The sequence below is a fragment of the Clupea harengus genome, chromosome 10, assembly GCF_900700415.2.
Source record: "Clupea harengus chromosome 10, Ch_v2.0.2, whole genome shotgun sequence".
Classification (NCBI taxonomy): domain Eukaryota; kingdom Metazoa; phylum Chordata; class Actinopteri; order Clupeiformes; family Clupeidae; genus Clupea; species Clupea harengus.
Genome location: NC_045161.1, coordinates 17,896,937 through 17,921,936, shown reverse-complemented (window position 1 = coordinate 17,921,936; position 25,000 = coordinate 17,896,937). Strand labels below are relative to the sequence as shown.

The 25,000-nt window shown below is 42.7% G+C and overlaps 2 protein-coding genes across 4 annotated transcripts in view; both read right to left on the bottom strand.

Moving 5' to 3' along the window:
- Positions 1-13,369, bottom strand: part of meltf (melanotransferrin) — a 26,994-nt gene extending 13,625 nt beyond the window's left edge. Inside the window, exons 1-6 of the mRNA XM_031574210.2 lie at positions 13,070-13,369; positions 12,613-12,761; positions 12,298-12,397; positions 11,383-11,565; positions 10,903-11,059; positions 10,337-10,404 (exon numbers count right to left, since the gene is read on the bottom strand). Coding sequence (XP_031430070.1) covers positions 10,337-10,404; positions 10,903-11,059; positions 11,383-11,565; positions 12,298-12,397; positions 12,613-12,761; positions 13,070-13,211 — 799 coding nt within the window. The 5' untranslated portion in view covers positions 13,212-13,369. The remainder of the gene's footprint in view (positions 1-10,336; positions 10,405-10,902; positions 11,060-11,382; positions 11,566-12,297; positions 12,398-12,612; positions 12,762-13,069) is intronic.
- A 3,034-nt stretch (positions 13,370-16,403) lies between these two features.
- The window catches only part of dlg1a (discs large MAGUK scaffold protein 1a), a 44,135-nt gene continuing 35,538 nt past the window's right edge, over positions 16,404-25,000 (bottom strand). For 2 of the 3 annotated variants that reach the window (XM_031574214.2, XM_031574213.2), the window contains 8 exons: positions 24,774-24,798; positions 23,956-24,006; positions 21,584-21,631; positions 20,804-20,905; positions 20,194-20,366; positions 19,292-19,401; positions 18,647-18,738; positions 16,404-18,378 (listed from right to left, as the gene is read on the bottom strand). In XM_031574214.2, coding sequence (XP_031430074.1) covers positions 18,272-18,378; positions 18,647-18,738; positions 19,292-19,401; positions 20,194-20,366; positions 20,804-20,905; positions 21,584-21,631; positions 23,956-24,006; positions 24,774-24,798 — 708 coding nt within the window. In that variant the 3' untranslated portion in view covers positions 16,404-18,271. The remainder of the gene's footprint in view (positions 18,379-18,646; positions 18,739-19,291; positions 19,402-20,193; positions 20,367-20,803; positions 20,906-21,583; positions 21,632-23,955; positions 24,007-24,773; positions 24,799-25,000) is intronic. The other variant, XM_042708888.1, reaches the window with a different exon arrangement.

Here is a 25,000-nt window from a genome sequence, read left to right as displayed (position 1 = left end):
AAGTTGCCACAGTGTACTGTCTGTTTAGAGTTACATATGTTTCCATTTTGTTCTGGGCTTTTGTTAGTTTTGTCCAGTGATCTCTTTTTAGTTTCCTTTTCTGTCAGTATAATTTGGTTGGGTCTAATTTTCTGAGTGCATGAGTGATGGAGATAATTTCCAAACACTGTTAATGACTTAAGAATATAATAATCAAGTGCCTTGTATTATTAATTACCTTATATGAATCATGTACTTATGTACGCAGGAACATGGCTTTTCTGTGTTTCTGCGTGTGTGTAACTTAGAATATTAGGTGCCACTTAGTCTGCACATGTACAAGAGCATGTTTAGACCAGAAGTGATAAGAAGGTTCGAACTGTGCTTCTTCCGACCTTGCAAAACTTCCATCCTTGCCTCGGATATCAGAAATCCACCACGTGGTTATCTCGCTGAACGCTCAACTTCTGTCTATATAAACCTTGTGCGATGTGTTTATCAGGGCTTCACTTTCATACTTGTTTTGTGAGTGAGCCCAATTGCAATTGTTGTTTGTCTAATAAATATGCTTATATGCAGCTCCGGAGTCCTGAGGTAACTAGGGTGAATTTTCACCTATCATATTTGGGGGCTCGTGACCGGGATTCCAACAACCTCAACGGCTCTCCACGCTGGGCTAATCATCAGGACCTGAACCATACGGAGGAGTATGAGACTCTGTTTTTCTAAAGACCTCCAACTTGAATTGGAAGGAGGCCAGGGCCTGCCAGCGGGGAGAGCCGAGAGTGAAGGAAAATAATTGGACTGTAGGGTGTGGACTCCGAGCTGTTTGTGAGTATATTGTTTGTTTGTTGTAAGTGCACGGTAGTATATTGTTGGTTTATTGTTTGTTTCGGTTTTGTGTACACGTGTCTTCGAGTGGGGCTGTGTTGCCTGTTCTCCGCGGGGTAGAGAAGGAATTCTTTAAGGTTACAAACTTGTTAGAGATATTCCTGCTTGCCTCGTGTGTTGAACGAATTTGCTAGCTTTGTAAAAAGGGGTGTAAATGAGAGATAAACCTGCGTGGTAGGGGGTCCTCCGCAAACTCTCGGGGTGTGAATGAGAGATAAACCTGCGTGGTAGGGGGTCCTCCGCAAACTCTTCGGGGTAAATGAGAGATATATCCCCTTGGCCACTGGAAGCCTGTACAAACTCTTCGGGGTAAATGAGAGATATATCCCCTTGGCCACTGGAAGCCTGTACAAACTCTCTAGACCTATTTCTAGACGACTCCGGAGAAGTCTCTTAAAGGTCTATCCATTCCCCCTTACCTTGTGTTACCTGTGGGGTTGATACTAACTGTTTTAGATATATTCCTGAAAAAATTTGCAAGAGTCAGAGATACTCCTGTGTTATTTTTCTGTGGGATTGAGACAAACTTTTTACAATGGGTAAAACACAGATAATTATAGTCATAATTTATGTAATTAAAGGACTGATTTCGCATTACTGAGATGCCTTGACCCGGAACCAGTAGGGGACTGATCACCCCAGGGAAATCCCCTGGCCTCAACCTCCTCACAAAACGAGAGAGACGGAGGACCTCTGGTCGGGCTCGGGTTGACTCAGCATTGCGATCTCAAGAACAAACTATGAGAGTCTGAAAATAGAAACATAACTAACCCTAGTGTGAAGAATAAGATAAAGGTAATGTAAAAGGTTTCAAGAGCAGTTATTATTAGAGGTATTAAGAGAAATATATAAAATAACTTACAAATGGGAAAAAGTGCGTCAAAAGCAGAAGACGCACATGATAATAGCAATAAGAGGTGGTTTAAAATGTCTACAACAAGAAGAAAATTGTAACACTGATTTGAAAATGTTTTTACATTATTGGTTGCACCAAACAGAGCAAAGCTAACGTTAATGGTGGCAAGAAAGCCAATGATTTTTTGTTTTGTTTTGTTTTATGTGACTTTGGTGCCTGCTGAGCAGTAATCAGAGAATTAGATGCCCAGAACAGTAAGGTTGTAAGAAGAAAGAGACATCTAAAAGCAGAGTTTGAAACAGGAGAGATATTTCAAAATACAGATAATGTTTAAAAAAAACATGCCCTACAAACTTATTAGGGAGAGATGTGATGTGGGTTGGGCATTAGAATTGTTCCAACAATACATGGGTTTTAGAATAAATTAAACAATGATGTCCCAAAATATTATTATGTATAGAATATACACTGTTAAGCCCAAAAAAGATTTTAAGAGAAATGTAAGCCTGTCACACTAACTACATTAACCTAGACTGATACATTGGACTAAGACAGGATGGGTGGGGGCTGAGTGCTGGCTCAAAAGACTGTATTCTCACAAGCCATGAGCTCAAACTTAGCTACAGTTCGAGGGACCTTCAATTGTTGTTGAACATCTAGTGCTGTTCCTCCAGATAAGAAGACCTGTAAACAACATACCCTGGCGTTGTTAGGATTTTTAGCAGAAACAAGGCCACAACATTAGCAGCTGTGGTCCACTAAAGTAAAGCTATCCTAAAAAGCACCTCAGCCACAGACAAAGAAATAAATTATGTATTTTCTGAGAATGACTAACTTCTGAGATAATGGATTCCTAACCACGAGTTAGAAACACAAATGTTGCAGAGTTTACTTTATTCTCAGCCCAGGTCAGCAGGAGATATTATTAAAAGGCCTGAAGATGGAAAGCAGGCATTTGAACAGATAAAACAACTGTTGGTCAGTTCTGCTGTCCTAGCACATCCATGACATGACAAAGCCATTCGTACAAACTGTAGACTGTAAAAAAGGTTATATAACATCTGTGTTAATGCATAAGTGGGGACTTAAAGTTGATACCAGTGGCATACTAGTCAACATGGCTAGATCCAGTAGCCCAAGCAATGTCTGAATGTTTACAAGCAGTAGTGGCTGCAGCCTTGGCGGTGCAGGCCTCTGCTCCTATTGTACTAAACAGACACTTACACTGAAAGTTCCACATGCTTATTTTTACTTATTTTTATTTTTTTTGCTCACTCAGCCTCATATCAATATTGAGCGCTGCGTGACATTTAACCCAGTTACACTTTTACTTACGGCAGAGGACAGATAAAAACTATGGCAGCCAGAGCTGACCTACAAGATATGCCTTTTCCAAAAGCTGATTTAACTATTGTTTGTTGATGGTTCAAGCAAATCAACCTTGAACGCATAGCCACTACTTCCAAACTATTCTGCACAAGCAGCGGAACTGATTTCCCTGATTGCGCACACACACACACATACAAATGCAAAAGACCCGGTTTCATTGGGAAACAAAAAAGCAGACAAGGCCACAAACCAGGTTGTACTACAACAACCATCTGACACATACACAATTGAAGAATTAGATCTCACAATATTAAAAGATATGCTGCAATAATTGAGCCATGGTGAAAACATGCCTCAATAAGTGGGGATAGTAAGCATATATTTGTACTTCTTATTTATATTTCATGAGAAAGATGTTTAATCATTCATTATTGATTTTATTGGGTTAAATCCCAACGAAAGAAATAAATATTGTCTAGCCATAGACAATCACTGTTCATACAACCCCCAGTCAGCAGGACTGGTAGAAAAGAATAAACCCAACTATTCAAAGCAATTTGAGAATCTTAGAGTGAAATTAGTGATATTAAGCATGCATGTTGTTATCACTGTTTTAAATGATGTATGGAAGAATCTACGCTGCCTAAACACTCAAACTATTTATTGAAACAGACAAAGAGATTGAATATACATTCGCAGAATATATGGCAAAGATGATGTCCAAACTAAATGCTCTCAGACTTCTCTCCCCTACACAGGAACACTGTGAGGCTGAATTCAAGGTTGGACCAGGAGATTGTGTCCTAATCAACAGCCTCAAAAGAAAACACTGCCATTCGCCCAAGTGGGACAGACCATAACAAGTGCTACTGTCAACACCTACCGCAGTCAAAATAGCTGATAGAGCCACGTGGATACTTCTGGCTCAATGCAAACGGGTAAGCCTGCGCACGACTGAGGCAGAGGAATAAAGATCATCTTTCTTTGCTGTTTCCAGGGTGTGCCCACTGTGACAGAAGACCAGCCTACAAAGGGGTTTAGATGTTTAGATTCTATTCGTCTCAACCGCTGGCAGAAGATACAGTACTGTCCTGGGGGATTAGAACCTAGTGGAAATTGTGGAGTAAGGGGTCTCTTCCTCTGCAAAGTCATGGGAGGTTACCAAAAAGTGGGCCAAAGGATGTGGGGGACTCTTAGCAACGACTGTAGGATTTTACATTGTTGTTCTAGTAACATACTTATGAATACAGCAAACACAGGCCCTGGACGAATATCCACGATGGGGCCTGGCTAAAGATCATCCGTGATGGAAATGGGTAAATCAGACCGTCAGAACGCACGTACCACAAGGTGACTGTTTAGTCTGTGCAGGGCCCAGGGTACCGACCAAACCACTCCTGGCAACCCCTGTACTTTATGACATAGATCACTGCGACAAAGAATTTAGAGAAACTGAAGCCTGGAAGTTCAGTGATGGGCAGTAGCGTCGCTACTTGTAGCGACGCTACTAGCTTAACTACATTTGCCAGTAGCTTGACTGCAACGTCGCTATTTACAAAACCAAGTAACTTTTCAGTAGCTAAGCTATTTTATTGATCAAGTAGCGCAGTAGCGTCCTCGAAAGCTAATTTCTCCTGGACATTTCTGATGTTTTTTGTCATTTGGTGGATTATTGTGTTGACAAAGCACTGAAAAAGCATCTCACATATCCCTTTCTGCAGTTCACGTTACAACCGATCTCAAGAGAGCTGAGTACAGCGAGGGCTGTCATCGTCTCATCTCCACTCACACAGCGGCTGCGCGGCCAGTCTGACTAGATAACAGCAAAATATTAAAACTTTGTATTTGCGGGCAAAAAATCTGAACTTTGTATTCGCGCACAAATGTTACCTCTCTCAGAATTGCATATTGTGCGTCATGCGTCATCTAACGACTTCTGGCGATTTTTGGGAGAGCTAGTTTCCTCACAGAGGAGTTGGCAACACGGACACACACACACACACACACACACACACACACAAGGCTGTATGGTGGTAGTCACGATTGTTTTCCTAAACAGAGGTCGGAGACAGTTTAATTTGTAAACTCATGTGATGTTAATATGTAAACTTGTTTTTTGTGTATTGGGCTATTGTTCAATACATAAATCTAAACATATTTTAGCCTTTATCTGACTGACAGTTGTGTTGATCACTAAAATTGCATTGACTTGGCATGCAGTTTGTTTAACTCAGGGGTTCTCAAACTTTTGCAAGCTGGGCCCCCCCAAAGCTGGTTAGGGGTAGTTGGGGCCCCCCCATCCCCAGGGCCGCTGGCGCCCGCGGCCCGCCGCCACCGCCCTCAACTACACCACCATATATAGATAGATAGATACCGTAGATAGCATACTGTTATTGATAGGCCTGACATGTCAAGGTTAGGCTATTGTTATTGTTAGGCCCATACAGACAATTATTATAACTATTATTATTATTATTGTTATTATTATTATCAGTAATAGTAGGCCTATTAGTAGGCTATTCATTATTATCACCATCATTATGTTATTATTATTATTATAATTAATGATTATCGACCAATTATTATTATTGTATTATTATTATATCGTATTATCATAATAATAATAAGTGTTATTATTGCTATCATTAGGATACTGTTATTATTATGGGCCTCTTGTGATCTTTACAACAAAAAAACCTACAGGTCTGTCAATGTGAGACATGAGCCTGCTTTGCACTGCAAAGGTCCTCAAATCTTGGGGCAATGTTTGACAAACAACATATCCTCAGGTCATCCTCGATCTGTGTGCAGTTGCGGTATTTAGTTTTGAGCGCAGTCAGTCTTGAAAAGCGTGCCTCGCACAAATATGTCGACGCAAAAAGGAGGAGCATTTTTAAGGCTATGTCGCAAAGCTGATCATTGCTACCCAGAATGACGAAAGAGGGGAGATGCTTAAGTCTACTGTCACTCTTCAGCTGCTCTTTCATGTCTACTGGCAGCTCGTCTGCTGAGCAGAGAAATGGATCCCGAACTCAGGCGAATGAACGGTAGTCCTCTTTGTAGGACCCAAACTGATTTCTGATATTCAGCGAGATATTGACATAGGTATTGAGCTGAGTTTAGCTCCTGTCATTATTCTACACGTCTTGCTGATACAGTGTGTGTGAAGTTAATAAAGTTCTAATTTCAACGTCGTGTTCTTGTATGTGTGGTTGTGAACAACTTGCACACGAATAATGGATAAGGCTGTGCTAGGCAATGATTCCTAACAAAACGAACTGTACACAATGTAGACAGGGACAGCACAAAATAGTATTCAAGTGCTGGTGTTTTATTTGTTGCAACACGGTGGTTGATCAAAAAAATGTAAAGGTAGATGTTAAGGAGAAAAGGGCTAGCTGCAGTTGGAAGAAGGTAGCTAGCTAGGCTAGCTAGGCTAGCTCTCGGGGCTACGAGCTTTTTCAAAAGACTGGAGAAAATTACTCCTTACAATAGGCTACGAATAGACCTACTGCAAGTGCAGTTAGGTATTACTAAGGAAGGAGTGAGTCTTTAAAAAGACTGTTTATAAAGCAATGAATATCTGAATGATAGAGGAAACAAGAGAAATTGAACAAACTCTGCAGAGTGTTGTCTCAGGGTGAGCGCTTACCATGTCTGCGTTTTTTTTTTATACTCGGAAGCTTGGGTGCAACTCGCGTTCAAATGATAAGACTCCGTTTTGATTGGTGGATCAGGAGCAAAATCGTATTTGATTAGTTTGGGTCAGTCCAGCCCCTTGCATTTCGCCACTGAGGGAGCTTTCACTAACCAGTGACAGGTCAGCGGTGGTTTTTTTTTTTCTCCGTCTGTGACATCGCGCCCCCCCTGGAGAGTGTTCGCGCCCCCCACTTTGAGAACCACTGGTTTAACTGAAAGTAGCTACTAATGTATCAAGCTACTTTTGACAGGTTTTTGTAACTTAGCTTGCTACATTTTTATGAGTGGTAGCTTCTGTGTAGTGAAGCTGAATTTATTGTAGAGTAGCTTGTAGCTTAGCTCACTACACATATCAAATAGCTTGCCCATCACTGCCTGGAAGAAACATGTCAACTTACTCTTAGCTATCAAGTGCACGTGTAAGATGTGCCATCTAGCGGACACCTCGTGTCTTAGAAAAGAATGTTCATATCTTCCTGCCCAATGTAACTACATACAACAGCCAATGTGTTCTGCAGAATGTTTGCTGATGATGGGAAATAGGGCGTTTAATGATACAGCTATACAGCATGACTGTTCACATTTTAACTGGCCCTACATGCCAGACAATGTTACACCACCTCCACACATTATTAGCAAAGATGCTCTGTTTGAATGCTATTTAAAACCTGGGGAAAAGAATGATGCACACCTAGGACACTGGACACAATGTAAAACCATTACACATGTGATAGATAATGGGAGAGAAATACAGTTAAATACTTCCACTGAATGTAGAATAGCGGGGATGTGTTTGAATGGCAGACTTCTTGAAGTACAGGATATAGCCATAGCTGATAAGTGGGGATGGTGAATTAAGAGCTACACTACCTGTGGGTTGGTCTGGGACTTGTCCTAGAACAATGTTGGTACAACCTTTTCAGATTTCCCCCAGGTCCAAGACTCACCAGTACCTGAGGAACGTTCCAATGCATTCCGTACGAGGGAGGAGAGAAGCAGGGGATGACAGCGGGATCTGGTCCAATGGCCTGGGCATTCCCTGAGGCATTCCAGACCACTACAAAGCCTTGAATCCAGCAGCCAATGGCCTGGCATCTACCCTCTGCCCCTGGTGCGTCATCGGAGCACACACAGATTGGATTAACTTCCCTTACTACGCTGAGATGAAGTTCCAGAACCTGACCACAGACGGACTACAAAAGATCAGAGAAGAACTACACGCCAACTCCAGGTTAACGCGGCAAAACACAACCGTGCTTGAAATTCTCACTGCCATGAATGGAGGCATTTGTGTCATGCTTGGTACTGACCAATGTTGCACATATGTCCCTGATAACACCCGAGATGGGAAAGACTTAGATCTGACCCTACAAAATATGCAAAAAGTTGTCCAACAGAATGCCTGATGGGGAACAGGGCCTTCAAGGACAGAGCAAAGAGGCCTTGTTCGAATGTTATCTGAAGCCTAGGCGAGCTAATGACACACACACAGTCGACATCCACTATGTTGGCCTACAAATGCAAAGTATACAAATGTGTGATGAGAAATATGATGACATTTTAAATGATTAACTTATGGAGTGATGTTCAGTAATGATCTCTGTTCCGAAAATCCATGTGATGAAGCTCAGAGTGATGATTTTGAGGTTATCCATTGAAATTGATAATTGACGAATTAAGAAAGATGATTTGTGATTTTAATTGTGATTTTGATTGTGATTCTGAATTATCCATTGAAACGGATAAAAGGAGGGACTGATGGAGATAATTTCCAAACACTGTTAATGACTTAAGAATATAATAATCAAGTGCCTTGTATTATTAATTACCTTATATGAATCATGTACTTATGTACGCAGGAACATGGCTTTTGCGTGTGTGTAACTTAGAATATTAGGTGCCACTTAGTCTGCACATATACAAGAGCATGTTTAGACCAGAAGTGATAAGAAGGTTCGAACTGTGCTTCTTCCGACCTTGCAAAACTTCCATCCTTGCCTCGGATATCAGAAATCCACCACGTGGTTATCTCGCTGAACGCTCAACTTCTGTCTATATAAACCTTGTGCGATGTGTTTATCAGGGCTTCACTTTCATACTTGTTTTGTGAGTGAGCCCAATTGCAATTGTTGTTTGTCTAATAAATATGCTTATATGCAGCTCCGGAGTCCTGAGGTAACTAGGGTGAATTTTCACCTATCAATGAATGCTGAGGTGGTCGTGGTGCAATGACCTGAGTGGTTGACGGTTCGCCCAGCCTCAGGATAAGTAAGCAGAGGGGACTATTTTGTGGGCTGTGAGTAGCATAGGCCTTTGTAGTTTTAATATGATTCCAGAAATGTAGTGTGCAGTCCTGACTTTTTAACAGGAGAGGATATTGGCCTGATTCAGCTCTACATGCAGAGTTGGGAGCGTTTCTCTGGAGGATATTTTTTGCAGAACTCTGTATCCAGTTTGCTGAGTTTGTGTACCCCACACCTCACTGCCATATAATGCAAAGGGTTCAATGATTGATCTGGATATTTTAAACCGGGTAGTAGGTTATTGGTAGTTCAGTGTGTATTGATCTTTTGATGGCATAGAAATCTCTTAATTTGTGAATGTGTGTCTGAGAGAATGTGTGTGTCTGAGAGAGAGAAAATAGGGAGAGAATGTGTGTATGTTTTACATTTACATTTAGTCATTTTAGCAGACACTTTTATCCAAAGCGACGAACAAGGAAATTGCATTTATACATCAGGAGCAGTTTAGGGGTTCAGTGTCTTGCTCAAGGACTCTTACACACTTGGTAAGGAAGAGTGGGGAATAGAACTAGCAACCTTTCGATTAATAAATGATCGTGTCCGTGTCCGTGTGCGTGTGCGTGTGTGTGTGAGAGAGAGAGTGTGAATGTCTGTCTAAGAGAGAGTGTATGTGGTTATGTCTGTCTGAGAGAGAGAGTAAATGAGTGTGTGTGTGTCTGAGAGTTAAAGCGAGAGGGAGAGCGTGTGTGTGTCTGAAAGAGAGAGAGAGTGAATGTGTGTGTGTGTCTGAGAGAGAGAGTGAATGTGTGTGTGTGTGTGTGTGTGTGTGTGTGTGTGTGTGTGTGTGTGTGTGTGTGTGTGTGTGTGTGTGTGTGTGTGTGTGTGTGTGTGTGTGTGTGTGTGTCTGAAATAGAGAGAGAGTGAATGTGTGTGTGTGTCTGAGAGAGAGAGTGAATGTGTGTTTGTGTCTGAGAGAGTGAATATGTGTGAATGTATGAATGTGTGTGAGAGAGTGAATGTGTGTGTGTGTGTGTGTGTGGGTGTGTGTGTGTGTGTGTGTGTGTGTGTGTGTGAATGTGTGTGCGTCTGAGAGAGAGAGAGAGAGAGAGAGAGAATGTGTGTGTGTGTGTGTCTAAGAAAGAGAGTGAATGTGTGTGTGTGTGTGTGTGTGTGTGTGTGTGTGTGTGTGTGTCTAAGAGGGAGTGAATGTGTGTGTGTCTAAGAGTGTGTGTGTGTGTGTGTGTGTGTGTGTGTGTGTGTCTGAGAGAGAGAGTGTGTGTGTGTGAGAGAGAGACAGTGAATGTGAGTGTGTGTGTGTGAGAGAGAGAGGGTTTCTCACCATCTGTGTTCTCTGGCACTGTGGTGTGTTTCACAAAGGCCACTTCCCCTGCACCCTCTACTAGACACCTACACACACACACACACACACACACAAATGTACCTTACATTATCAAATGCTGGTAATAGGGGTGTGTATGTAGGTGTTAAAGGTCATCATGACAGCTCTCTCTCCAGTATACACACCATAATGAACACGCACCAACCAACCTAATCACACACACACACACACACACATACACAAACATCACAACACCCCACACTCACATACACAAACAAATGGCCTAGGAAGACGTTTTAAGGGAACACAATAACATAAGAACACGGAGGAACATGAGGGAACATAAGAACAGGGAGGAACATGAGGGAACATAAGAACACAGAGGAACATGAGGGAACATAAGGACATGGAGGAACATGAGGGAACATAAGGACATGGAGGAACATGAGGGAACGTAAGAACAGGGAGGAACATGAGGGAACATAAGGACATGGAGGAACATGAGGGAACATAAGGACATGGAGGAACATAAGAACATGAGGGAACATAAGAACATGGAGGAAGACCTGAATGCTCCGCTGTAGGCGTAGTATCTCTCCTGGGCGCTAGCCTCACAGCGGTGGCCCCCTGCTCCGTCTCCCACACACAGACTACACAGAGACGCCGGGTCCCCCGCCTCCACGGCCCCAGGAACACAGCTAGCATTAAAGAACTCAGACACTCCTGGCAACACACACACACACACACACATACACACACACACATCAAAGACAGAATGTGTGCGTGTGTGTGTGTATGGTGTGTGTTTGTGTGTGTGTGTGTGTGTGTGTGTGCGCGTTTGAGTGTATGGTGCGTGTGTTTGTGTGGTGCGTGCGTGTGTGTGTGTGGTGCGTGCGTGTGTGTATGGTGAGTGTGTGTGTGTGGTGCGTGCGTGTGTGTGTGTATGGTGAGTGTGTGTGTGTGTGGTTCATAGGTGTGTGTGTGTATAGTGAGTGTGTGCGTGTATGTGTATGGTGAGTGTGTGTGTGTGTGGTGAGTGCCTGTACCTTTGGAGATGTCACATCCCATGACTGACATCCTCCCGCTGTCTATCAGGTGGCCGATCGGCATGTTCCAGCCGGCGGTGCGACCCTTCCCTGTGTGGCAAGACCTCCTGCCCCGCAGACTATTCACCGTCACCGTCGAGCTCTTCTTCACCACGGCGACCGCATAGTAGGTCAACCCCTCATCTGTGTGACAGAGTCACCATGACAACCTGGAGCTGGGACAGGCCTTTGGCTGAACTCAAACTGGAGATGGTCCTCACCCTAACCCTAGACCATGACGACACTGGAGACGGTCTTCACCCTAACCCTAGACCATGATGACACTGGAGACGGTCCTCACCCTAACCCTAGACCATGACGACACTGGAGACGGTCCTTACCCCTAAATCTGAGCCATGATGAATCTCTGCGGCTATGATATGTGATGTGATGTAGGTCATAATGCATGTAATGCTGTAGAACACATGCTAATCATAAACACCACAACATCACCCGATCTAACCTTAACCCTAAGTATTACCTGACAGCTTCGCTTTTAAAGCATTACCTGATAAACTTAAAAGTGTCTCTTAATGAAGACAGCTTCACTTTTAAAGTATTACCTGATAAACTCAGTCAAATTGTCTCTTAATGAAGACAGCTTCACTTTTAAGTATCACCTGATAAACTCAGTCAAAGAGTCTCTTAATGAAGACAACTTTACTTTTAAAGTATTACCTGATAAACTCAGTCAAAGTGTCTCTTAATGAAGACAGCTTCACTTTTAGTGAATTATTGAAGTATTACTTGATAAACTCTGTTTTTACCTGTCAATCTCTCTCTCGCACACACACACACAACTTTTGTATTTGGGTTCAGAGGGCAAGACTTGCACAAGGCAGCATGTTACTTCAGAGGTGAGATAGTAATGCTTACGGTCTGGGCCAGACTCCCCGGCAGCTATCTTCAGTGTGTCCTGTCTGCCCATGTCATAAAGGTTTGAGGCGCTGGCGGAGAAGGCATCAGCTTCCTTTTTCTGGAAAGAGCAGTAACATTAACTTCCCCTCTGGATTAAACCTTCAAGATCGGTCAGGCAAACGCTAGAGCAATTCGTTACTTTTACTGATAAAATGAGTTTAGCATAACATAGTTACAACTGTATAGACATATTTCACGTATCATAGTTTGATAGTGTGATCGCAATAAAACGTGTTGATCCTGTGATAGTGCTTTCCTGCTCTTGTCTCTTACCCTGAGTCGCTCGGCACAACCAGCCACAGACGTGTCACTCACACAGTGAAGATTGGGACGAATGGATGCGTCCGAGAACGCTTCTGACATGGCCTTGCACTTGGCCATTTCCTGCACAGACACCGTGCACCAGCGAATGTTCTGACCAGCTAGGACAGTTAAGACTTTTAGTGAGAGCCGGTCATATTCCAAACGCAGTCGAGCAGTGCCCATCTGACACATAACGGTGACGTTAAAGTTTTTTTAACAGTTTTATTAAATACATTTTGCGAGTCGTTGTTAATTAAATGCACGCAATAAAGTATCCAACTGGTATATGATATTGTATTCGAATAGCCTATGTGATACCAGGGAATATCAGCGAAGCTGCGATTTATTGTAAGATATACTGAAAACTAAATTAAAAGTCTTAATTTAGGATATCAGTTACATGTGAGGCACTAGATCACGTACTCACCCGTTTGTACAGTTAGGAGAGAAATTCCAAGAATTACAACCAAGGCAGCCATGGTGCTGGTCGGGTGCGAGATGCCTGTGGCTGCGCTGGAGGGCTTATATGCGCTGTTAGTGGGTCCAAAAGTCCAGAAGTCCTGCTTCATTACCTGTCTTACTGCACGGCGGCGACGTTATGAGATAGGCATGTGACACTATTGCAGAGACTGTGAATGTTCGTCCGCTGAGGCCACACCTGAAGTGACACGTCTAAGGTATGGCACGAAGCCAGCAGGGGCACAGAGGGGCTTTCACCACGAGCTCCACCTCACGGACCACAAGAGCGCGCGACCGTCTGGAAAAGCAGGGCGTACCTACGGCTGCTTCATACCTACTCCCTTACCAAAGGCAGTTTTCCCGTACCAAAGGCAGTGGCCTAAGGCACGCCGACATAAATATGAACATTTTCAAAAGGTTAGACTGAATGATCATGTATTGTATTGAGCACGTGTCCTTAAATGCCTGAAAAAACTGATGTCCCTGTACAACTTTCCATGCTGCTGAAGCGCTTTACATGGGTGGAAAGGAATTGTTTTCAGGCATTCTTAAAGTAACACACCACTCAAGGGATTTGTTCCAGTTATTCTCCTCTTATCACTGGCTAGTGCTTTCACTTGAGTTATTCTCCTCTTATCACTTATGCACTGACTTTCCTTCTGGCCACAAAGTGTGTTTTTTCTTCTGTTACTGGTGACTGAGGAAAGTAGTAGACATGAAGCTGCTCAACCTCGCGAGGTCATTCCATGTCAAAGGTAAGGCTGAACCTTGCTGGAAATGATGGTGTCATAAAATGCAGAGCTAAGTCAGCTAACTCTAACCTTGGCTAGGTTCAGCAGGTGCATGTGTATCACGTTCCTGTTCAGGAAATGATGGTGTAATAAACCACAGGTGTGTAGTAAGCATTGTGAGATTCAAGTCACCAGTGAAAGCACTAATCGGTGATAAGACATGGAGAATAACTGATAAACCCCTTGACCCCTTGAGGATCATGTGACCTGAGGTCTGATGTGTAGTATGTGACCTGAGGTCTGACATATAGTAAGTGACATGTAGTATGTCAGTGTTCCATAGGCTGTGCACTGATAATCAATAGCCTATCAGAATACCCCCTTGACCTGTCAATCACATCGTCCCATTACCACTACATAAGCCGGACACACCTCTGGTCAGAAGCTGGAGACAGAGAATCAACAGCAGTAGTAGTTTGGTGGACAGTTTGCATCATTTGCACGTTCTTTCTTGCTGTGCGTAGATGAGAGAGTGAGTGTTGTCATAATTTTGTGTAAATTAGTAAAGTTGTTTAGCATTAATATTACATAGTATCTGTTTATTACATGTAGTGTTGCAGTTATTTAAATCTGTCTGCTACAGAATCCTCCTGTAGGATTCCATGTATCCACTAATACTTCATCATACTTCGCTATGTTTCTCCTTCCGTTATCTGAAGAGAGTGGCCTTCAGTAATCTCTGGGGAGATGAGTATCCTAGGCAACTGTGGTAACGGAATGTTCAGGGTAACTGCTACACTGGAGCACAGTAACTCATCCTGTCTTAAAGCAGCACAGTGGAGGAATTGCTAATCGCTAATGAGATGCTAGCGGCTAAACCTAGCGAAACCTCTTGAAATGTGCTTACTTTGACACTATGACAAACTAGTGAGTCAACAACTTTCCTAACACAGTCAAACATCAAGCAAGTGCAACACAAGACAAAGCAAGACGGCAAATAAGCTACTTACTAGTTCGGCAGACAGTAGTAACCGGGCGGCTTCAGGCGAACCTACATAACGCAGTAATATGCCTACGGACCCTGGTATGGCAATGACATGGAGGCGATTCTCCATATTAAACGTCATTGTAGCGCCCCAATAATTTTTTTGCTGTTATTTTAAGGTAAAACTGCTAATCATAACTCTAACCAAGTACAATTCCTACATAATGCCACTTTAAAGGGACAGAGCCACATTCCTGGCAATCTAATTATGTGGAATATTCATTCTGAATGCAGGCTAGTCATATCTGTTGTTCATGGTCATCAATCAGTCAATCCTGTATTCATTCACCTTCGTGTCACCATGGTTACATGGTTACTCCCAGCCTTGGTGTTATTATCATCCTTGCTTTGTGTTACTGTTACTGTGCATATTTTTTCATATCTGTATTTCTATCACAGCTTTCACGGTTCACTGTCATCACGGGTATCATGTCTTCCGAACGTGATGATCATATGTCATGAGTATGTGTGTGTGTGTGTGTGCATCAATAAACCTTTTATTTGGAATTTGGCATTCATCTGTTCTTACCGGACAACCTGTGGCGATTGTCACCAATTAGAACAGCCCTTGACGTCACTTCAGTCATAGAGGGCACACTTTAGAATTTAAGAAGATCCCCTTCCTTACTTTAGCTCAGCAGCCTGTCCCCTCCATTACACTGGACTTACTGAACTTACTTTAGCTCAGCAGTATGTCCATTACACTGGAGCTACTGAACTTACTTTAGCTCAGCAGCATGTCCATTACACTGGAGCTACTGAACTTACTTTAGCTCAGCAGCATGTCCATTACACTGGAGCTACTGAACTTACTTTAGCTCAGCAGCATGTCCATTACACTGGAGCTACTGAACTTACTTTAGCTCAGCAGCATGTCCATTACACTGGAGCTACTGAACTTACTTTAGCTCAGCAGTATGTCCATTACACTGGAGCTACTGAACTTACTTTAGCTCAGCAGCATGTCCATTACACTAGAGCTACTGAACTTACTTTAGCTCAGCAGTATGTCCATTACACTGGAGCTACTGAACTTACTTTAGCTCAGCAGTATGTCCATTACACTGGAGCTACTGAACTTACTTTAGCTCAGCAGTATGTCCATTACACTGGAGCTACTGAACTTACTTTAGCTCAGCAGTATGTCCATTACACTGGAGCTACTGAACTTACTTTAGCTCAGCAGTATGTCCATTACACTGGAGCTACTGAACTTACTTTAGCTCAGCAGCATGTCCCCTCCATTACACTGGAGCTACTGAACTTACTTTAGCTCAGCAGTATGTCGCTTGTAAATGTTAATCATTACTAGTAGCTATCTGTCCTTGTGTGGACTGCAGGAGAAATAAAACAGAGGAAGGAGCAGATAAAGTACAGTGTTTTTATAGTATTTCTATAGTACTCTGAGATAGAGATAAAGTAAAGCATATGTATAATATTAAATATGTTACAGTATTATAGTATAATATTTACATTTACAAATCTGTACATTTATGTTCACAAGAAAATAAAAGAAGTCATGTAAGTAAAGCTTAATTAGTGTTTTATTATAACAAAATAGGCAGTTTACTGATGGTTAAATATCTGTTCAGTTTCTCAGTGTACAATTAATCATTTAAGTTTTTGCATTGGTGCTCCCTTTCCCACGAGCACAAAAACACCTGTGGCATCATTCAGCGACGTGTGTCAGATCTTAGCTAAAGCACCTTTACTTGATTACACAATCATGAATGGGTTACTCACACACACACACACACACACACACACACTGAAAGTCTTTAAAGAGGAGAGAGCAATGCAATGCAGAACAGCGAGACACAACACTCTTTGTGTTAGTCTGTGCATGTGTGTGTGTGTGAGAATGTGTATCCCATGTCCAAGTCCACACGGAGGTCAAGGGTGATGAAAAGAAAGAGTGTGTCCTTGATAAATGTCTCTTAAATAACAAAACAATGTAGCAATGGAGAAATTAGTCCAAACATGCTCAACGTGCAAAGTTACGCTTAAGAACTTCTTTAGTGCACCAACATACAAGATATTACTTCCATTATTAATAAAAAATATGTATATTAATTAATTTATTATTATTATTATTATAATTATTAATAAAACGAACAAAATCTAATAATGCCACCAGTAAACAACCATCCCCACCTCCCTTAAACATTAAGGAATCATACAATAACATAACGGTAACAGCACACTGGACAGTGAAAGAGAGAGGGAAACATGGAGAGAGAGAATAAAAGATGGGGGAGGGAGCTCAAAAGACAGAGATTGGGTGGAGGGAAAGAAGAACAGAGAATTAGAGATAGAGGGGATAGATAGAGAGAGTAAAAGAGAAAGAGAGATGGTGTGAGAGAGAATGAAAGAAAGAAATAAAGATAGAGAAAGAACAGAGTTAGAACAGTTGGGAGTCAGATCAGCTCAGTACAACAGAAACAAAGGCGTGTAGTCTGACATGTAGTATGTGACGTGTGGTCTGTGATATGTAGTATGTGATGTGTAGTATGTGACATGTAGTCTAAAATGTAATATATGACGTGTAGTCTGACATGGAATATGTGATGTATAGTATGTGACGTGCGGTCTGTGATATGTAGTATGTGATGTATGTAGTATGTATTATGTAGTATGTAATATAAAGTATGTTATATGCAGTATGTGACATGCAGTCTGACATGTAATATGTGATCTGTAGTCTGACATGTAATATGTAGTATGTAACGTGTAGTCTGACATGTAATATGTAGTATGTTACGTGTAGTCTGACATGTAATATGTGATGTGTAGTCTGACATGTAATATGTAGTATGTAACGTGTAGTCTGACATGTAATGTGATAAGTGACATGTAGTCTGACATGTAATATGTGACGTGTAGTCTGACATGTAATATGTAGTATGTTACGTGTAGTCTGACATGTAATATGTGTGGTGCAGTATGTGGCATGTAGTATATGACATGTAGTCTGACACATAATATGTGACGTGTAGTCTGTCATGTAATATGTGACCTGTAGTCTGACATGTAATATGTGATATGTAGTATGTGACATGTTTTCTGACACGTAATATGTAATATGAGACATGTAGTCTGACATGTAATACTGTACGTGACGTGTAGTCTAACATGTAATATGTGTGGTGCAGTATGTGACATGTAGTCTGACATGTAATATGTGATGTGTAGTATGTGGCATGTAGTATGTGATATGTAGGATGTGACGTGTAGTCTGACGTAGTATGTGATATGTAGGATGTGACGTGTTATATGTGTGGTGCAGTATGTGGCATGTAGTATGTGACATGTACAGTGTGACCTGTCTGTTTGTTGATGTGCAGCCAGTGATGTGAAGTCTATGATGTGAAGTCTGACGTGTCTCTAGGAGGTGTCACAGCTTGTTCTGGGCTAGGACCCAGATGTACTGTCCAGACTGCTCCTGGATAATCTGCTTCACTCGACTGTAGACCTCCTCCAGAGAGGCACCCTGCACCATCGCTAGGAGACAGGACAGAGTACATTCAGTCACCATCACCACCCACCCAATTAAAGACAGACATGCTCTGCAGACAGACAGAAACACAGATGTTCTACTACAGACGGACAGACTGAGATGTTCTATTACAAGCAGACAGACAGACAGGGATGTTATACTGCAGACAGACAGACAGAAATGCTCTACTGCAGACAGACAGACAGAGAGAGATGCTCTACTGCAGTGTGTGTGTGTGTGTGTGTGTGTGTGTGTGTGTGTGTGCATTCTAACCCGTGAAGTGTTCTGTAAACTCCTGTTCCAGCCTCATGGCTCTCTCCAGTGTTTTACGTCCTTGATCCTCTGTCTGCTGTTTATTTAGCTCCCTGCAGGAGAACACAAATGAGTCAGCATACACAGGCACCACACACACACACACACACACACACACACACACACACACACACACACACACACACACACACACACACACACACACACACACACACACACACACAAATGTTTACACTGGAATGAACATACTCAAGGATCACACATTCCAATTATTTATTTGAATCTGCCAATAAAATGTACAACATCAGGATAATAAGGGAATATTTCCAAACATAATATCCACTCTCTAACCCTAACCCTACTCTGCTAGGGTATAATCCATCTCTGCTAGGGTATAACCCATCTCTGCTATAACCCATCTCTGCTAGAGTATAACCCATCTCTGCTATAACCCATCTCTGCTAGGGTATAACCCATCTCTGCTAGGGTATAACCTAGACATGCAGATGGGCAAACTTGTGAACTGTGTATGTGTGTGTGCACCAGTGTGTGTGTGTGTGTGTGTGTGTGTACCAGTGTGTGTCTGTGTGTGTGTGTGTGTTTGTGTATGTGTGTGTGTTTGTGTGTGTGTGAATCCAGACGTACAGAAGATTTTCCACAGATTTGGGCTTGATGAAGATGGCGATTGGGTAGAGTTGTGCTTGCTGCAGTCTGAGGATGGCATTACCAGACACATCCAGAATACAGTGTTTACCCTGAGGAGAGATCACATACACACACACACACACATTAGGGGACAGGTATGTGTGTATATACATGAGATGTGACTGTGTGCCTGAGTATGTGTGTGAGGGAATGGTAATGTATATAAATGTGTTTGTGTGTGTGTGTGTGTGTGAGGAGGAAGTAGTTATGTGTAAGAGTGTATGAGTGTGTGTGAGGGAATAGTTATGTATATGAGTATGAATGTGTGTGTGTGTGTGATGGAAGGGTAATGTGTATGAGTGTGTATGTGTGTGGTGGAATGGTAATGTTCAAGTTCAAGTTTATTATCATTTACTCATAAACAGCATTTATCAGTAATGAAATTATTTGTGCTCAATGTCAGTTCAACTTAGAGAATAAATAAATGGAGAATGGAGTATCCAGCATAAATAAATAAATAAATACTGGAGAATGGAGAAAAAGGGTAGGAAAAAGAGAAAAAAATTGTAGTGCAAAAAGATATTTCAAGGACAGTTCAGCATCCTGATGGCATGTGGGTAAAAACTATCCCTGTATCTGCTGGTACGGGACCTTATACTCTTGTATCGCCTTCCAGAAGGCAGGAGGGAGAAAAGACTGTGGCAGGGATGACTAGGGTCAGAAATGATCTGCTTGGCCTTCCTCCTGGAGCGCTGGCTGTAAAGGTCCTGAATAGATGGCAATGCAGTCCTTGTAATACGCTGTGTATGAGTTTGAGTGTGTGTGCGGTGTGTGAGGAAGTAGTAATGTGTAACAGTGTGTGAGTGTGAGTGTGAGTGTGTGCGTGTGAGAGTGTGTGTTACCTTCCCTGCCACCTGTCTGACGCTCTGAACACTGGTCCCGTATAGGTGTGTGTTGTACTGTCCGGCCTCAATAAACTTCTGCTCCTGAATGTCCCTCTCCATCTGCTCTCGTGACGTCACAAAGTGGTAGTCCTGACCGTCCACCTCATAGTCCCGCCTCGGCCGAGTAGTGTCTGCAACACACACAAACACAAACAAACAAACAAACATGCACACACACACTCAAAACACACACACACACACACACACACACACACACACACACACACACACACACACACACTCACACACAGACAAACACACATACACACACAAACACACACTCACAAACACAAACACATACACACACACAAACACACACTCACAAACACAAACACATACAAACACACACACACACGTATATACGGACAAAGATCAGGAGATTATCACACACACACAAGCACACAAAAATCAGGTGGTCACATATATGTGTCCGAGAGCAGACAGTCAAAAGGAAGGTGTATGTATATGTGCTTGTGTGTGTGCATGTGTGTATCTGTGTGCGTGTGTACATGTGTGTACGTGTGTGTGTTTGTTAAATAATGAGTGTGTTTGTATGCAGATGACTCACGAGGGACACAGGACCCAAACTTGTCGGGGAACTCTGTGATGAGGTCATCATTGATCCGGTCTTTCATTGGTCCCAGGATGATGAGAGGCCGTATGTAGCTCACTGCAGAGAGAACGATCCTAATAGTCACTAGAGAACACATACACACACACACACACACACACACACCTAACCCTATGATCCTAATAGTTCCTAGGGACATGATCCTAGTAGTCACTAGGAAATACACACACACACACACACACACCAAACCCTTTGATCCTAATAGTTACTAGGGCAATTATCCTAATAGTCACTAGGGAAATGTTTATGAACTAAGAGATTATCCATCAATAACAACTACCCATCCCCACCCCCAACCCATCATTAGTCTCTTATTTACAAGTCTCTTAACATGTTGAAGTGTTAACAGCTGTTAAAGATTACTTCATGGACAGTCAGAACACCCTGGGGGCCTGTGGGCAGACAGACAGATCTCTGCAGACAGACAGGACTCTGAACAACACAGAACTCTGCAGACAGACAAGATTCTGCAGACAGACAAGATTCTGAACAACACAGAACTCTGCAGACAGACAAGATTCTGCAGACAGACAAGATTCTGCAGACAGACAGATTTCTTCAGACAGACAGAAATGTTCATGGGAAAGTTTGAGTTAACTGAGGGAATTTGAGTGTAATATTGTGAGGAATGTAATATCAAATATGAGTCTTTGTTTGAATTTGATATGTGCGTATGTGTGTGTCGGGTGTGTGTTTGTTTGTGTGATGATGACCTACCTTCCTGCTGACACACTATTTCATAAGATAAACACTCTTCCGGACCACCTGCAAAGATACAAACACACAAAAACGAACCATTTGTCACTCTACAAATAAATCACCCCTATGTGTGTGTGTGTTGAACACTACACACATTCTGACACTCCAAAGCAGGTGGAAACAAAGTGAAAGTGCAAAGAAAAAAAGGACCTTAGTCTCTCACTCTCTTTCTCTCTGGTACACACACACACACACACAGAATATACAGGACCGTAGTCTCTCTCTCTCTGTCTCATGTACACACACACACACACACACACACACACACACAATAGACAGGACCTAATTTTCTCACTCTCTCATGTACACAAACACAGACACAGACACACACACACACACACACACACACACACACACACACACACACACACACACACACACACAATTACATTACATTTACATTTAGTCATTTAGCAGACGCTTTTGTCCAAAGCGACGTACAAGGGAGAGAACAGTCAAGCTAAGAGCAATAAAAAAAGCATGGTGTAACAATAAATACTACTTTACATGAGAATTAGAAAAACAACAACCTAGAAAAGAGGAAAAAGAAGTGCAGGAATGTAACTGCTGAAGTGCAAGTTAAGCGCTAGTCAGGTGCCAGTTAGGAGGGGAGGTGCTCTCTGAAGAGTTGGGTCTTCAAAAGCTTCTTGAAGGTAGAGAGGGACGCCCCTGCTCTGGTAGTACTAGGCAGTTCGTTCCACCAACGTGGAACTACAAATGAAAATAGTCTGGATTGCCGTGCTTGCACGGACGGCAGTGCCAAACGACGCTCACTAGACGAGCGCAGCGTCCTGGGTGTAAACATTTGCCCTTACAAGAGCATTTAGGTAGGTGGGAGCAGAACCAGTAAGCACTCTGTAGGCAAGCATAAGTGACTTGAACTTAATGCGAGCAGCTACTGGCAGCCAGTGGAGCTCGATGAGTAGCGGGGTGACGTGTGCCCTTTTCGGTTGGTTGAACACCAGACGCGCCGCCGCGTTCTGGATCATCTGTAGTGGTTTCACCACGCAAGCCGGCAGGCCCGTTAGGAGGGCGTTGCAGTAGTCAAGGCCTCAGTATCTCACTCTCTCATGTACACAAACACAGACACACACACACACACAATAGACAGGACCTTAAGCGCAATTTATGGTCGGCTTTTACACAGGCACGCAAGCACGCAAGACATGCAAGAGCCCCTTGCGTAGTTACGTACCCCCTCTTGCGTGCGTCTCCCAATTTTTTTAACTATCCGACAAAGCTACTCAAGCCGCAAGGCTGAGATTGGTATAAACCCATCGCTGTTTACCTTCTGGGCAGTAGCATGCTAACATTAGAAAGCTGGCTCAGACACCTCACAAATCCCCTCAGATGTATTTTTCAGTTACAAAAACTGTTTTTTTACATTGCAAAGTGTCTATTTCTCGGTAACCTTTAAAAAATCTGAGCAAAAAAAAGTCAAACAAACAACTTTTAAATCGCTGTTTACCTTGTGGGTAGTAGCATGCTAACATTAGAAAGCTGGCTCAGACACCTCACAAATCCCCTCAGATGTATTTTTCAGTTACAATAACGGGGTTTTTGCATCGCACAGTGTCTATTTCTCGGTAACTTTTAAAAAATCTAAGCAAAAAAAAGTTAAACAAACAAGTTTTCTACGCTGTTTACCTTGTGGGTAGTAACATGCTAACATTAGATAGCTGGCTCAGACGACTCACAAATCCCCTCAGATGTATTTTACTATACCCACAACCGTCGGAGAACCATAAATGAAAACGAGTCACTCGATGCAACTGCGTGACCATGCAGTAACGCTGTCGTAGAAGCATATTTCACCCTTTAGTCTTTCTCTCTCATGTACACACACACACACACACACACAATATATATACAGGACCTTAGTCTCTCACTCTCTATCTCTGTCTCTCTCTGTCTGTCTGTCTCTCTCTTTCTCTCTCTCTCACACACACAACACATAACAGTGTGTATAAGTGTGTGTATTTAGGTGTGTGGGAGTGTATGTGTATGTGTGTGAGTGTGAGTGTGAGTGTGAGTGTGAGTGTGTGTGTGTTAACATTAACACACACACACACACTGACACCACCACCAGCACATCATCTCTGCTCAGCCCACCATGCGCCACGGCAGTGTCATAAGGTATAACCCTAGGGATGCTGAATCTATGGAAAAAGGACGCTCAGTCACTCATGTGTGTGTGTGTGTGTGTGTGTGTGTGTGTGTGTGTGTGTGTGTGTGTGTGTGTGTGTGTGTGTGTGCAGTAAGGGCTTAAAATTAGGGGAGAGAGACAGAGCAGACAAGAGCTGAATGGGGGAGTGGGGGTGGGGACTTACGGGTACCATGGTAACTACTGTCACTATCACTGGAGTTAAAGGTGACATGCTCTGAAAACACAACAGAAGACACATGAGCACAAACTCACGTACACACACACACACACACACACACACACACACACTCACACACACATAACACACACACACTCACTCACACAAACACACTCACACCTTAACACACACACGCCCATTAACAGTCATACACACACACTCACTCACACAAACACACTCACATACATTAACATATACACAAATACATTAACACACACACACACATACTAACACTCACTCCCACACACACACATTAAAACACACTCACTCACACATTAACACACACACTCACTCCCACATTAACACGTTAACACACATACTCACTCCCATACACAGACACTCATTAGTGTGTATTAGTATTAGTGTACTTAAGAGTGAGAGAGTGATGTGTGTGTATGAGAGAGTGATATGTGTGTATGAGAGAGTGATGTGTGTGTGAAAGAGTGATGTGTGTGTGAGAGAGTGATGTGTGTAGGAGTCAATGATATGTGTGTGTGAGAGAGTGATATGTGTATATGAGAGAGTGGTGTGTGTGTGAAAGAGTGATGTGTGCAGGAAAGAGTGATGTGTGTGTGAGAGAGTGACGTGTGTGTGAGAGAAAAAAATGTGTGAGAGAAAAAAATGTCTGTATGAGAGAGTGATGTGTGTGTGTGTCTGAGAGTGATGTGTGTGTGTGAGGGAAAGATGTGACTGAACCAGAAGGTGATAGGTGAGGTTTGATAGGGTTGGAGATGATTGGAGGAGAGGAGAGTCATGTGACTTACTCAGGCCTCTGTCATCAGCGCTGGTCTTTGGAGGAGGAGCCAAAGTGGGAAACAGAAACAGAGAGAGACATTGACAAATATGGACACAGAATGCACATTTTCTGGCTTATGTGCTGATATTTGCCATGCCTTCCTGGATTACAATTGTTCCTGTTCCTCTGGACTTAGGGTTAGGGTTAGACTTCTGTGTTAGGACTCTGTGTACTGAGTCAGGGTTAGACTTCTGT